General features: G+C 42.8%; 1 protein-coding gene across 1 annotated transcript in view; it reads left to right on the top strand.

The window, feature by feature from the left end:
* LOC139554864 (protein FAM135B-like) overlaps positions 1-4366 on the top strand; it is a 47391-nt gene extending 43025 nt beyond the window's left edge. The window contains exon 20 of the mRNA XM_071368083.1: positions 180-4366. Coding sequence (XP_071224184.1) covers positions 180-385 — 206 coding nt within the window. The 3' untranslated portion in view covers positions 386-4366. The remainder of the gene's footprint in view (positions 1-179) is intronic.
* Positions 4367-16684: the final 12318 nt, after the last annotated feature.

Here is a 16684-nt window from a genome sequence, read left to right as displayed (position 1 = left end):
TAAACAATTGTCATCACCTACTGTACGTTTCTCTCTGTTGACGTGCCAATATGATTGCATAAATTCAGAAAGCTTTTAACGTTCCAACAGAGACTGAACCCTAACATGTGTCTGTCTGTTTTCACTCTGTAGTTCTCTGTGTACACTAACTAACATGTGTTTCTGTCTCCATATTCAAGGTCCAGTGTACACAGAGATGATCAACAACCTGCTCCAGCCATTGGTGGGGGCTAAGGACTGTCGTCTGATTCGCCAGAATGTGTTCCACGCCCTGCCCAACACCGCCAACACTCTGATTGGCCGAGCCGCTCACATCGCCGTGCTCGACTCTGAACTCTTCTTGGAGAAGTTCTTCCTGGTCGCAGGGCTCAACTACTTCAAATAGAACTTAAAACTACTTCAAATAGTACTTCAAACTACTTTAAAGGGATACGTCAGGATTTTGACAATGAAGCCTTTTAGCTATTTCCCCAGAGTCAGATGAACTTGTGGATTCCATTTTTATGTCTCTGTGTGCAGTTTGAAGGAAGTTGCTAACTAGCAGGAGCACAATTGCAAACTAGCATTAGGGCAATGACAGGAAGTATATGGAAACTGCTAGCCTGCTAGTAGAAACCGCAGACTTCCAGTCATTGGGCTGACACTAGTTAGCATTGGCTCGCGAAACTACCTCTAACTTCCTTTATACTGGATGCATTGACATACAAATGGTATCCACTAGTTCATCTGACTCTGGGGAAGTAAATACAATGCTTAATTGACAGAATCCTGAAGTATCCCTTTAAATAGAGGCTCAAATATTTAAAAAAGTAGAACCACTACTTCAAATTGAGCTGTAGCTGTAGAGAAACTGGCTCAGAGAGGCTCTAGGTCTATATGAAGATCTCCTTGTTGTGGTTGACTGGATAGGAGGATTTGGTTACATCATGACTATGTACAGTGTATATTTAAAGTATGTATACCTATGTTACCCCTGTTGTCAAAGAGGTGGTCATAAGCTCTATACATCCCATCCATATTAACAGCTGTATACAGTATGTCAAGTGAAACAACTGACGTGGCGCATCGTGTGGCTCATATTGGTGTAGTATAGGCCTTATGAACACGCCTTCACCTCAAAGTATAGTCAATATGATGTACATGTAATGTTCACCTCAAAACGCTACCATTTCATTTTGGTATGTATCCTGACCTGAAGTGGCTAGTCTGAATGAATCACTGGATGAAGGATCTACTTGAAGGAGTACATGTATGCATTTGTTTAAAAAACGAAGGAGATAGTTGTTTGGAATTTAACTCTGTAATTGTAAATGTTATAATACACGTGTCAAACTCCACATAGAACTGTGGTGATATTATATTGTACAAATGTTTCTTTTTACGAAAATGATTTATATATAATTTTAAATTATGTATTTTAAATTATACCATATCCATACGTTTGTCAGACTATGACCATTGTGATGTGGATTTTATATCATACAATTTCAACACATAACATGAAGGCCAAATCAAGAGGTGAACCTTCTCTGCAGTATACACTGTAATATATACAATGCAAGAAAAAGGTGTTCTATATATTTCTTGTATACGTTTATATACAGTATATTACATATCAAAAAGTGTATGTTTGTTGAAAGTATTTATGTGTGTCCATCAAACTGCTGAGTTGAGTTGAATGCTTATCAACCATGTAATGCCTTTGTGTTCTTTAAAATAATGTATATCCCAACCTCCTCCATAAGGTATTGTGTACCTTCTACCGACTGTAGTGATCCTATTGAGATATGAGTATTTCTACTACTACTAAGATATGAGTATCACTATACTGAGATATGAATATCACTATACTGAGATATGAGTATTACTATACTGAGATATGGGTAATACTGGGATATGAGTAATACTATACTGAGATATGAGTAATACTATACCGAGATATGAGTATTACTATACCGAGATATGAGTATTACTATACCGAGATATGAGTATTACTATACCGAGATATGAGTATTCCTATCCCGAGATATGAGTACTACTATACCGAGATATGAGCATTACTATACTGAGATATGAGTATTACTATACCGAGATATGAGTATTACTATACCGAGATATGAGTATTACTATACCGAGATATGAGTATTACTATACTGAGATATGGGTAATACTGGGATATGAGTAATACTATACTGAGATATGAGTAATACTATACTGAGATATGAGTATTACTATACCGAGATATGAGTATTACTATACTGAGATATGAGTATTACTATACCGAGATATGAGTATTACTATACCGAGATATGAGTATTACTATACTGAGATATGAGTATTATTATACCGAGATATGAGTATTGCTATACTGAGATATGAGTATTACTGCTACTGAGTCCATTGTGTAATTTATCTTGGTTGATTAATATTTGAAATAGATTTGAAATATAGAATCATGAAGTATGAATCGCTATGGCTCATATCCCTTGGAAATGACCTATAGATTTTTTTCTGATTTCTCATACTGTATGTGCGCTGCTTTTAGAGTTAGATTTTGTATGCATTGAACCTTTAATGTCGCTACCTTGTCTGTGCCAGGAACAGTATAATAAGGAGGGTGTCACCTTCCTGCATCTGAGAACAGTGTCTCAACTATGGGCCCTTACTAGTAGGTACTATGCTTCTGTCCATCGAGATTAAATGAATGTTTACCTTTTTAGATTTACAGAGATGTTGTCATGGTATCACATGGAGGTGACTGAAGGTGCGTCTATGGAGGTCATGTATTGACACAGACCTGTAGTTATTACAAGTACACTTTATGGTGGATGTTTACAGCAAGTAGACCTATAGATACACTTGCTTGACGAAGTCCTTGCACTCCAACATTATCCTTCATATATGGATGTTTAAATTGATATTGTACATACTCCATTCTCCGCTCACGGGTTAGCTTTCAAAGATGTGTCCATGCAGCTAGCGGCAAGCGACAAAGCTTGACCTTACTCGTCTCCTATTGTAATGTCCCATCTTCTAGTGTTCTGCTGTCACTGTCATTAAGCCCTGTCCTAGTGTCCTTGCAGTACAAACGGTGACATCTCCAAGTCGTCTCCTGCGGCTGCTCTGTTTGCTGCAGCGCTGACTGGTAAGCAGAGTGTCACTGGGATTGACTTGAATTAAATGGCTTCCGTTAGGACGTACGCACACATAGCAATAGAAAGGGGGCTAGGTTGTTCCCGTTAGGACAATGAGGGAATGGCTGGTTGTGAAACCTCTACGGAAGCTGTGTCAGCAGTCTGGTAGAGCTAGCAGGCTTCATGCATAATTTCCTTCTGACATCCCTCTTGCCGGTTTGCTTTTACCCCCAAAGGGCCATGATCTGTTTGTCCAAAGGGTCACATATTTCGTGAAGTAAAGATTTGAGTTTTCATGCTCTCTAAGGGTAGGTGTGGATTGGGATTTTAATATTCATGCTTTACAGGTTGTGTGGTTTAATTCATAGACATGTCATAATAGTTTTTTGTGAGGTACATAATACAGTAGCTGTAGGCCTACATCGATTTGATTCTTTATGTTTCTTTGGTTAAGCAAAACATTCTGATGGGGAAAAAACTTGCCTGCTTCACGCAGTCAGAGAGGGCTGCTGTTCTGGTGCTGTTATGAAGAAAAACGCTTCCCATTTCAAATTATTTAAAACATTATTATTTTTCTTTCTTCTTGTTCTCTCCTATAGAAGACATGACTTACCTCTGTCAGCAAAGCAACCCCTGATATGTTGATTGAACTTTTTCTATTTTATTTTATTATTATTTATCATTGGGAGAGTGAATCGCCTTTGTTACACTGTGTGTGTGTGTGTGTGTGTGTGTGTGTGTGTGTGTGTGTGTGTGTGTGTGTGTGTGTACGTGTGTGTACGTGTGTGTACGTGTGTGTACGTGTGTGTACGTGTGTGTACGTGTGTGTACGTGTACGCGCGTGTGTCCTCTATGTGTGCTTTTGTATAAAATGCTCCAAGGCAGCTTTGTGACATGTTTGTGTAGTGGTTTTATTTATTATCATCGTCTGTCTGCTGAGGATTGTGCTGGAATATGACCCATTTCCAGCTGTTTGGTGTGAATGTTCCATAAAAAAAAGAGTTTGACTTGTGAGTGACATTGTATTTATTTAATCAAGTATTTTCTTTTTGCTAACAATATAATAGAACTTAATCTGTGCCAATAATACTAATCTAATATTTTTCTAAGTTTGCTTACTGTATGTGTTCCTTAGTAGCTTGTGCCCATGTAAAAATATACATACATATATTTCAGAACATTATGATAAACAATATCAACATTATATTATAATAAAAAAGTATGTTTCTTTACGCAATTGTGGAGCTTGCCTTCTTTGTTCTCAGCTAAAGAAACTCATTGTAATGCAATATTTCTGTACTAAGCTTAGTACAGGTGACTATAACCATCAGAGAACAAAGGCTTATAGCATAAAGGATGAAGGATGGGACTAAAAACAAACAAAAGATAACTAATGTAAAATATACTGTGTCTGTAAAACATATATGGTACTGTATAAGTTGGAAGTAGAAGCCTAAGTGTTGTTGTCCATTAGTTTACTCCAATTAGGGGAGGGTTGGAGGGTTAGGGGAAAATAATAAAGGAAAATCTATATATTTGATATATATTTACAAAAAAAACATGGGGGATTGGAAATGATGCAGACAATTACATTGATGGAAGCCACAAGCTATCTGCAAAATTATAGCTGATCTAACCCCTAAAAAAAGGCTAATACCATATGGTTGTGCAGTTTAATAGGACTGTATCCCACAAAATACTCCTTAACTAAACCCTCTGAAAACTATGCATTTTCTGTATGATATTTACTACCCTTACCAATACATAAAAAAAATATGATCTCACTCATCTTTCTAAAATTATGTTGTGCTAGGAAAAACAGTACACTATAACACAAGTTACAATACTATAACATACAGTTGAAGTTGGAAGTTCACATACACTTAGGTTGGAGTCATTAAAACAAATTTTTCAACCACACCACAAATTTCTTGTTAACAGATTATAGTTTTGGCAAGTTGGTAAGGACATCTACTTTGTGCAACAAATTGTTTACAGACAGATTATTTCACTTATAATTCACTGTATCACAATTCCAGTGGGTCAGAAGTTTACATACACTAAGTTGACTGTGCCTTTAAACAGCTTGGAAAACTCCAGAAAATGATGTCATGCCTTTAGAAGCTTCTGATAGGCTAATTTACATAATTTTAGTCAATTGGAGGTGTACCTGTGGATGTATTTCAATGCCTACCTTCAAACTCAGTGCCTTTGTCTCCTAGAGATGAACGTACTTTGGTGAGAAAAGTGCAAATCAATCCCAGAACAGCAGCAAAGGACCTTGTGAAGATGCTGGAGGAAACAGGTACAAAGTATCTATATCCACAGTAAAACGAGTCCAATATCGACATAACCTGAAAGGCCGCTCAGCAAGGAAGAAGCCACTGCTCCAAAACCGCCATAAAAAAAAGCCAGACTACGGTTTGCAACTGCAAATGGGGACAAAGATCGTACTTTTTGGAGAAATGTCCTCTGGTCTGATGAAACAAAAATTGAACTGTTTGGCCATAATGACCATTGTTATGTTTGGAGGAAAAAGGGGGATGCTTGCAAGCAGAAGAACACCATCCCAACCGTGAAGCACGGGGGTGGCAGCATCATGTTGTGGGGGTGCTTTGCTGCAGGAGGGACTTGTGCAATTCACAAAATAGATGGCATCATGAGGACGGAAAATTAGATGGATATAGAAGCAACATCTCAAGACATCAATCGGGAAGATAAAGCTTGCTCGCAAATTAGTCTTCCAAATGAAAGCATACTTCCAAAGTTGTGGCAAAATGGCTTAAGGACAACAAAGTCAAGGTATTGGAGTGGCCATCACAAAGCCTTGACCTCAATCCTATAGAAAATGTGTGGGCAGAACTGAAAAAGCATGTGTGAGCAAGGAGGCCTACGAACCTGACTCAGTTACACCAGCTCTGTCAGGAGGAATGGGCCAAAATTCACCCAACTTATTGTGGGAAGCTTGTGGAAGGCTACCCGAAACGTTTGACCCAAGTTAAACAATTTAAAGGCAATGCTACCAAATACTAATAGAGTGTATGTAAACTTCTGACCTACTGGAAATGTGATGAAATAAATAAAAGCTGAAATAAATAATTCTCTCTACTTTTATTCTGACATTTCACCTTCATAAAATAAAGTGGTGATCCTAACTGACCTAAAATAGTTTTTTTTACTAGGATTGAATGTCAGGAATTGTGAAAAACTGAGTTTAAATGTATTTGGTTAAGATGTATGTAAACTTCCGACTTCAACTGCAGAAAGCTAGGGATAGTGTGTAACACATTCCACCATGCTTCCTTCGTGGGCAAACATCTGTTTGCTAAGTCGGTAAGTGCAGGTAGCCTTACAGAGAGCTGAACATGTCTAATTGATTTGACTCAAAGGGCATGAAAGTCATTCCACCTGCTCAGTGAGGCTGCTGCTGATTGGTCCTGTAACGTCCACCTGGGCAGGCCTCTACAGGTCACCACCGTACAGGGGGACAATGTTCTACACCACTGCACAGAGAAAATCTCTCTCTCTTCCTATCTCTCTCCCCCTCTATCTCTATCCCTTTCTTAATTACTGACCACACACAATGGAATCAATTTCTCAGTTTCATCCCATTGTATTAAAGATTGGTCTCTCTGTTCAGAGGTTATAGGTGGTATGTGTCAGAATATGAATAATGAAAAATATCATATCAAGAAACATTGGCTGTACTATAGATAGATGTGTCAAATCCACTAGAAACAAGCAGAAGGTAATGAGTATCTGTCGTATTACATACTTTTTAATGAGATTTATTGAATTAAAAAATGATGGGTTGTAGTGCCAGCCAGCACACCACTACTTTCAATGTTTATGTATGAATATAATGTTTATTTTCTAAATATTATATAAATCTATCAAACCATTGACATTGTTATGGAGAACCTAGGTGGTATTTTCTAGCCTGGGTGTCTGGCCAGTCTGTTTCTGCTCTCCTTATGGAATTGTCTTGCCAAATGTTTAGCTTGACAATGACATTGACAATGGTCAAAAGCACAAACAGATCTGGGACCAGGCTAGGTATTTTCTAGGCTACAGTACAATATATTTCTGTGGATGCATAATAATCTCTGCATCTACTTGTTACAGAGCTGGTGGTTCTACTGGTTTCTACCCGGTTACAGAGCTGGTGGGTCTACTGGTTTCAACCCAGTTACAGAGCTGGTGGGTCTACTGGTTTCTACCCAGTTACAGAGCTGGTGGGTCTACTAGTTTCAACCCAGTTACAGAGATGGTGGTTCTACTGGTTACAGAGATGGTGGATCTACTGGTTTCTACCCAGTTACAGAGCTGGTGGGTCTACTGGTATCTACCCGATTACAGAACTGGTGGGTCTACTAGTTTCTGCCCAGTTACAGAGCTGTTGGGTCTACTGGTTTCTACCCGGCTAAAGAGCTGGTGGGTCTACTAGTTTCTACCCGGTTACAGAGCTGGTGGGTCTACTGGTTACAGAGCTGGTGGGTCTACTGGTTTCAACCCAGTTACAGAGCTGGTGGGTCTACTGGTTACAGAGCTGGTGGGTCTACTAGTTTCTACCTGTTTACAGAGCTGGTGGGTCTACTGGTTTCTACCCATTTACAGAGCTGGTGGGTCTACTGGTTACAGAGCTGGTGGGTCTACTTGTTTCTACCCGTTTACAGAGCTGGTGGGTCTACTGGTTACAGAGCTGGTGGGTCTACTTGTTTCTACCCAGTTACAGAGCTGGTGGGTCTACTGGTTTCTACCCAGTTACAGAGCTGGTGGGTCTACTGGTTTCTACCCAGTTACAGAGCTGGTGGGTCTACTAGTTTCTACCCAGTTACAGAGCTGGTGGGTCTACTGGTTACAGAGCTGGTGGGTCTACTTGTTTCTACCCAGTTACAGAGCTGGTGGGTCTACTAGTTTCTACCCAGTTACAGAGCTGGTGGGTCTACTAGTTTCTACCCAGTTACAGAGCTGGTGGGTCTACTAGTTTCTACCCAGTTACAGAGCTGGTGGGTCTACTGGTTACAGAGCTGGTGGGTCTACTTGTTTCTACCCAGTTACAGAGCTGGTGGGTCTACTAGTTTCTACCCAGTTACAGAGCTGGTGGGTCTACTAGTTTCTACCCAGTTACAGAGCTGGTGGATCTACTTGTTTCTACCCAGTTACAGAGCTGGTGGACCTAATGGTTTCTACCCGGTTACAGAGGTGGCGTGTTGTGACATGGTGCGGGTCTCTACTGTGAACCTATAGTATGGTCTCTGCTGAAGTTATGTCCTGCAGGGGTAGTCGAGGGTTCACTATGAGCATGTGGAGTTCAGTTCACCACCATATGAGAATAAACTGTGGCTAGATGGATCAGGCGTGACCTGACCTTGTGTGGCCTACGCCCCACCACAAAATTAACAGATATACTGTATCTGTTGTTGGGGAAGCTAATCTGAAAATATAGTTTACGAAGCTACCAATTACTCACACTGGAAGATGTTAAACCACAGTAAAGCTACCGCTTGTTTAACTAAAGTTACTTTGAAAAAGTAGTACACTGATCTAAACTACCTCGCCAGAATCTGAAATGTCAAGTTAAGAAACATGCCTACAGGATCACATCAAATGTTAACAGTGTAGTGAGCTCTTTGTGACATCCAGAGTGTGTCGGGTTAGCCCAGCCGTCAGGGAGAGAAAAAAACAAGGTTGTAGTGATTGTGCTAATAATTTAGTACGTTTTTTTGTGTGCAAAAATGTTATGGGCAGTTCCAGTAGTTAGCTACACCAGTACATGGCAAAAAAACGAATTATGTACTGAAAACACTACGACGCTACTTCAAAAATGTAGTTCTATTACTAGTTGACTTACATGTAATGGAACTACTCGCCAACACTGTTGTAGAGTTAAGCATGGCTTGGTCAGACCCCCTCAAATCAAAGCCATGATCATTTCACCAAATAAAGCTGTCGCAGGACAGATGCCAGTTAACGAGCGTCTTCATAGGTGTTTGAACAGTTTATGCTGTCTCTGTTCTCTACAGCTTTCGTTTCCAGAATCTGCTCTCTCAGTCCCACCAACATCCTTAACTCTGTTAGCAATATGGGTTAAACACAAACACATACACTTACTGACACAACGACATAGGCCTACTGTGTAGCCCTACACCACAGGAGGCTGGTGGCACCTTAATTGGGGAGGAAGGGCTCATAGTAATGGCTGGAACAGAATAAATGCAACGGTAACAAATTAATCAACGACATGGTTTCCATGTGGTTGATACCATTCCATTCTCTCCATTCAAGCCATTTTTATTAGCTGTCCTCCCCTCAGCAGCCTCCTGTGGGCTACACACAGCCACCTCATTCCATTTACCAATCAAATTTTCCGTCACGGAAATATCTGTTATAATCAGACTCTCCAGAAGATGGCATTACCCTCCTCTACTCTTGTTGTTAAGAAGGTTGTGAGGCAGCATGAAAGGCAGCATGAAATGACTTAGGGTTCAGTTTATTGTGGAACTTCATGTTGTGATTGAATTGAATATCAAGTCACACACCTTATTCATAGACGGATGATAATCTTTTGCTGATAAAACAGACTATTTTTCTTTGTCATCTTCAGTCATCGTGCACATGGATTCTGGTGGAATTCAAACGGATATCTCTTGGAGTCTGGGCATGTTTGTCTGTAGGCTGTGAAGGGATCTATAGGTCAGAGACATACTTAACGAGAGGCGAGGAGACTCACAGACAGAGGTACAGGCCAAAGTATTGATCCAGAAGTATTTGACATTTCATGTAGAACCCTCACTGGTGGTTCATTGTCAGGGTGCGTCCATCCTTCCTGTCGAAACAACGGAGAACAAACGTGATCCTCAAAAGAGATCTATAAGTTATGAGCCACGCAAAGCATGTTACAGACAAATAGTGAACGCTTGTTTTGACCACAACAATAGCAGCTCCCGTCCTCCTTCATTTGAAAGGTTATCAGCTTCTCCAAGACCCTGTAATGTAGATAAGTATTATCCTGGCTTCGTGCACAATTCTGGCAACACCCACCAATTGGTGGAGAATGCACTTGGACACATCTAGATCATTCTGCCTGTTACTGTTGCTGCAGAGGTCAACATGTTCTCACTAACATCTATAGAGAGATGTATACATTTACATTTAAGTCATTTAGCAGACGCTCTTATCCAGAGCGACTTACAAATTGGTGCATTCACCTTATGATATCCAGTGGAACAACCACTTTACAATAGTGCATCTAACTCTTTTAAGGGGGGGGGGGGGGTTAGAAGGATTACTTTATCCTATCCTAGGTATTCCTTAAAGAGGTGGGGTTTCAGGTGTCTCCGGAAGGTGGTGATTGCGAGGAGAGAGCAAGAGAGATAGCGAGAGAACACGATGGAGAGACAGAAAGACACACAGAGAGAGAGACAGAGAGAGAGATGTATTGTACATATGTAGGATTTTAATTGGACCTATATTGCCACAGCAAAATAATCCTGCAGCAACAGGATTTGAACGTTTAGTCCATAATGTTGCTTGAGCGATGGTTAGGCTCTTTGCTGGTCAAAAGTAGGCTGCATGAAAAGGTCAATACTGTTAATATAACCGTGTGTTAGTATGGGTTTTCACTGAATTTATGTCAATTACAAAGATAATCTGAAAATTCTCATGAACAAAATAGGGATAAAATGAAGATCCTACACCTGTAGACAAAGATAGTAGGAGACAGATGGGTGGGGAGTGGTGTGGGGGCAAAAGGAGACTGGAATAAGACCTCCAAAAGTGACCTTAATATCGCACACCAAAAAAGTTCCATCCTAAAACTGACAGCCTGGCCGAAGACGTCCCTACTCCACATACCTGCATCTGGCTCTTCCACTTTTCTTACTGATAAGTAGTCAGTCATTGCTGTGTGAGTCAAGTAAAGCATTGTCTATTACTGTGAATGGCTCAGTAAAAGTCATATGCCTACGCATCACAGTAACCACATGACATTATCATTGCTGTAAATGCCAATACTGTAATGACAGGGACAGTAGAACAACATGACCAGTCACCACAGTGACAGTCACCACAATGATGCCACAGTCAGTTTTTACTGCTCTCTGCATTGTTAATGATGTCCTGCCTACTATCCAGTATGAGCTCAGCCATAGTCACAATATGTCTGTGTCCCAAATGGCCCTCTAATCCCTGTATAGTGCATGACATTTGACAAGAGCCCCATTGGCCCTGGTCAAAAGTAGGCCACTATGAAGTGAACATAAAGTAAATATGTCACAGAATAGTGCACTGAGAGTTCAGGTATTGTTTTGAATGTGACTCAGGTTCACTTTGTCAACAAATGTCTCTCCAGCTCGTCCTCTTTCTGTTCACTCAAGCATCCACAACAATAAGACCAATTTACTCCACTATCAGTCACATTGGGATTGGCTATATACTGTAGCTTGCGGCTTCGGAGAGAGGAAGAATGGACAACGACTATCAACAAAACCAATCCGAGACCCTCTCCAAGGACAGCAACTTGAATGTGGGACCTCCAAGGTTTACAGCTATGCTTTTGGAACATTTCAGACATTCAAACAACAGTGTATCGTAGGTCCCATAGGAACACTGAACAGCAGCAGGATTTAATTTCTGAAACATAGTTGGTGGATGTAAAAAGATGAAACTATAAATCTGTCAACCCAGTGGTTTTAAACATGAAGTAATCTGCTTTAGTTCTGGGAGATCACAGCATGCAAAGAAATGCTAATCCCACATAATGATGGCTGTGCATCACAAAGGTCCACTCTGTCAGGAGAAATACAGACGGTAGAGAGAACACACTGTGCGCGTGGGTGCGTCGAGTGTGTCCGTGTGAACTTTGAAGAGAGTGGCAAGCCATTCAGTGGCTCTTTCTGTGGACCAGATATGTTGTAACAGTTGAGGGAAATACTGTATAGCTACTCTCTTAGAAAAAAAGGTGCTATCTAGAACCTAAAATGGTTCCTCCGCAGTCCCCATAGAACCCTTTGAAGAACCGTTTTTGGTTCAAGGTAGAATCATTTTGGTTCCATGTAGAACCCTTTCCATGGAGTGTTCTACAAGGAACCCAAAATAGTTCTACCTGGAACCAAAAAGGGTTCTCCTATGGGGACAGGAACCCTTTGAGGCTTTTTTCCTAAGAGTGTACCATTTACTGAAGAGACATAGTTTGATGTGTTCTAAATCCATTTCCTTTTTAACAACAGATTAACCTTGATCCATATAGGAGGATATCTGGGGATTATCCACTCTGTGATAAATGCATATGGTGTGCTTTTGAAACGCATCCCCAATCCTTCGGTGAACATACTGTCATTCATGTTTTAGTTTAGCCTTACACAGAGGAACGCTGAAAGAAGCATTGATTTCTCTCTGTTTCTTCTTGTGTTTCTCCCACAAAGAGGTGTCTAGGTCATGTCTAGTTGGTGTCTGGAGCAGAGGAAGCGGAGAGGAACGGTAGAGGCAGGAGGAAGGGAGGAAAGGAGCAGTGGCAACGAGGGGAAGGGGAGACCTATGACCTTGAGTCTGCACACTGTGTTTACTCGCTTTATCTTTTATTTTTCTGTCTCTCACTTTTTTCTCCTAGCAGTGGAGAAGGCTGGAGCTAGACATATATATATAAATGAGAGAGAGAGAGAGAGAGAGAGAGAGAGAGAGAGAGAGAGAGAGAGAGAGAGAGAGAGAGAGAGAGAGAGAGACTTTTTTGACTTTTTGTCTTTCTTTATTGAAACATTCTCATTTAATTTAACACTCACCCCCCCTAAAAATAAAAAAAATATCTCCATATCTCCTCAAACATCTCCACACATTTGATCAGTTTATAGAACTCAAACTCAACCCTAAGGCGCGCAGAGACCATCCCATTAAACAATAGTAAAGGGTCTGTTAGCCCCCCACCTTTGACCCTGTTTCTCCTTGTTAGCCAAATAGCTAATTTTGCCTGAGCAAACAGAAAATTCAACAAAACACATTTTTCTTTCTCCTTACTCGAATACCTGTATCCCATTATAAACATCCCAACAGCAAAAACCACCCCCAACCTCTCACACAGACATTCCAACAGAGACATTAATGGCATTAACCTGGTGCACACAGAAAACACATGAATCACAGTTTCATTCATTTGACAGAAAAGGACACCCCTGCCCAATTCCCGGATCAACACGTGCCAACCAGCTGTTAGTGGCCAGGGCTCCATGAAGAACCCTCCACTGGAGGTCCCTTGACCTCTTTGGTACTTGGGGTTTGTAGAGCGCCCTCCATCTAAAACCCACCATACTCTCCGCCCCACATACCCCCTGCCACTGATGTGCCTTCACTCCTGTTAGACTTCTAATGTTCCTAACCTTAACGCAGAGGTTGTAGAGAGCTTTACCTCCCACCCCCTCAAATTCCCCCAGGCTCGGAGTGTTAAAATCTAACAAGTCCTCCAGACCCCCTTGCCAGTCTCCAGTCTCTGCCGTCACCTGCAGTGGCGGAAACATTGGTGGCCCCTCTCCCTTTGGCCTCTCAAACACCCCCCTTACCTGCTCAGACAGTGCCTCCTGGACCTCCTCCAGGAATCTCTCCAACAGTCTAAGAGACGTTATTCCTGTTTGTTGCGCCAAGACCTCCGGGGTTTTCCACCCCTCCTCTCCCAGCAGTCTCAGGTCACCTAGCCTTCGTAAACCCCCTGCCATCAGTTGCCTCTGCAGGGTGGCAGACTGAACCGATCTCAAAGGGATGGCTGGGTTGTGGAAAATAGGCTCCTCCCACACCCACTGCCCAGGCTCCACACCCCCTTCTCGTATGGGCCTTAGCAGCTGCCAGGCCCTCAGCACCGCAGAGTAAAACTCTGAGAGACCTGCTGTACTCAGCCTCTCCAGCTTCATGAGGAACAGCTGCCGGTCCAACCCTAATCCACCAGCTCTCCTCAGCAGTGCGCATGCTGGTTCCCTCCAGCCAACATCGGTATGATACAGCAGTCTCTGCACCGCCTTTAGCCGGAAAGCAGCCATCCTGCTCTCCAGTTCCACCAGGCCCTGTCCTCCTTCGTGGACGGTCATGTACAACACTGCTGCCTTCAGCCAGTGATGTCCCGACCAAAAGAAATCCACCAGCTTGCGTTGCAGGTCTGCAAGCAGACCGGCGGGGGGGTTGAGGACAGCCAGTTTATGCCACAAGGAAGATGCCACCAGGTTGTTAGTTATCAGCACCCTCCCTCTATATGACACTTGGGATAGGAGCCACCTCCACCTGGCCAGTCTTGACACCACTGCCTGTGACAGCCCCTCCCAGTTCTTCCTGACCCACCTCTCCGAGCCCAGGTACACCCCCAACACTTTAAGCCCTTCACAACCCCACTGCAAACCCCCTGGAAGCAGAGGAGGAGCCCTATCCCCCCATGCCCCACATAACAGAGCTTTGCTCTTTCCCCAGTTTACCTTAGCTGATGAAGCTCCCTCGTACACCTTCAGACTGGTCTCTAGTTCCTGCATATCTTGCCCATCCCTGACCATCACAGAAACATCATCTGCGTATGCTGAGACTGCTATTCCTGTCACCACACCCATGCCTGTCCAGCACACTCCCTGCAGTCTCCTGCGTAGCAGTCCTAAAAAAGGCTCAATGGCTAGTGTGTATAGCTGCCCAGATAGAGGGCATCCTTGTCTAATGCCCCGTCTCACCCAGACTGGCCTACTGAGCCCCCCTCCCACCTTAACCATACATGACACCCCAGCATACAACAGCTTCACACAGGTCACAAAACTCTTCCCAAACCCAAACACAGACATCACATTAAACAGATACTCATGATCCACTCTATCAAAAGCCTTCTCTTGATCTAAAGAGACCAGTCCAAAGTTCACATTAGAACCTCTCGACAAGTCCAACATGTCCCTAATCAAGAACAAGTTGTCCGTGATTGAGCGTCCCGGTACACAATATGTCTGGTCCTTGTGTATTATAGAGTCCAGATGGGACTTCAGTCTGTTAGAGAGGACCTTGGCAAAAATCTTGTAGTCCGCACAGAGTAATGCCACAGGCCTCCAGTTCTTAAGTTCACACAAGTCCCCTTTTTTGGGCAGGAGAGTCAGAGCCGCCCGACGGCAGCTCATCGGCAACTCTCCTACCCCGATGCATTCACGCAAGACGCAAAAGAAGTCCTGTCCAATTATTCCCCAGAATTTTTTGTAAAACTCCACTGGGAGTCCATCGACCCCCGGTGCACGACCGGGGGACATCTGGGTTACGGCCTCTGCCAGTTCATGTGACAACAGAGGAATGTCCATTTCATCCCTCTGTGCCCGAGAGAGCTTAGGGAGTCCTGCGAACAAGACCTGAGCACACATAGGATCACACATTTCTGCCCTATACAATTCAGTATAAAACTCCACAGTCCGCTCCCGCATCTCCCCCACCACAGAGGTCACCCGCCCATCAGACAGCCGTAGACAATGCATACCCTTGGCTTCACTGCTCTGTATTTCCAAACCAAAGAAGAAGGAGCTGGGAGCATCCATCTCCTTGAGCATGGAGAACCTAGCTCTTACAAGTGCTCCCTTTGCTTTAACCTGGAAAAAACTGCCCAGGTCCCTACGTAATTCGGCTAAATTAGCCTGGAGGCCTACATTGCCTTGCCCCACCATCTCTACCTCCATCTCACTAATACACCGCTCTAGTTCCCCCAATACTCTCCTAGCCTCTGATGATGAGAGAGCTGTGTACTGTTGACAGAAAAGCCGAACCTGCACTTTCCCCACATCCCACCATTGACTCAGAGACTCATACTCCTCTCTTCGCTGCCCCCACCTTTCCCAAAAGGTCTGGAAAACTGAGCAAAAAGTGGCATCTTGTAAGAGCTTTACATTGAACTTCCAATAAGATGCCTGCCGGGGCCCTGGTGAAATAGACAGCCGAGCCATGGTTATGTGATGGTCCGAAAACCCCACTGGGAGAATGGTAGCGCCCAGCAGCCTATTGCTCTGATTCCTAGATATGTAAAAACGATCAAGTCGGGCTGCACTCACCATAGCCCCAAAAACCTTCACCCATGTATACTGTCTTGTGTTTGGATGTTTAGTTCTCCAAACATCCACTAGGTCAAACTGATTAATGATGTCCCCTAACACTCCCACTGACACTGAATGAGGCTCTTCCCCATTTCTGTCTTTTGTAAAATCCATTGTACAGTTCCAGTCACCTCCGATCACCAGCGTCTCCTCAGGCGCTACTTGTGAGAGTTCCTGTCTAAGACTCCCAAATAGAACCCCTCTTTCTCTCCCTGTGTTAGGCGCATACACATTTATAAAAACAAAACCCATGCTGTTAATTTCTGCTTTAACAACAAGCAACCTACCCTTACACACTTCCTTTGAGGAGCAAATTTTTACAGACAGACCCGGTGCAAAAAGGACTGCCACCCCTGCACTAAGATTTGTCCCATGGCTCAACACACTTGCCCCTTTCCACCAGAGCCCCCAATCAACTTCATTCACCACATCACTATGCGTCTCCTGCAGAAATAACACATGTACTTTTTTTTG

The sequence above is a fragment of the Salvelinus alpinus genome, chromosome 26 (assembly GCF_045679555.1).
Source record: "Salvelinus alpinus chromosome 26, SLU_Salpinus.1, whole genome shotgun sequence".
NCBI lineage: Eukaryota > Metazoa > Chordata > Actinopteri > Salmoniformes > Salmonidae > Salvelinus > Salvelinus alpinus.
Note: the sequence above shows the minus strand (reverse complement) of the source record. Positions and strands in the feature narration are given on the sequence as shown.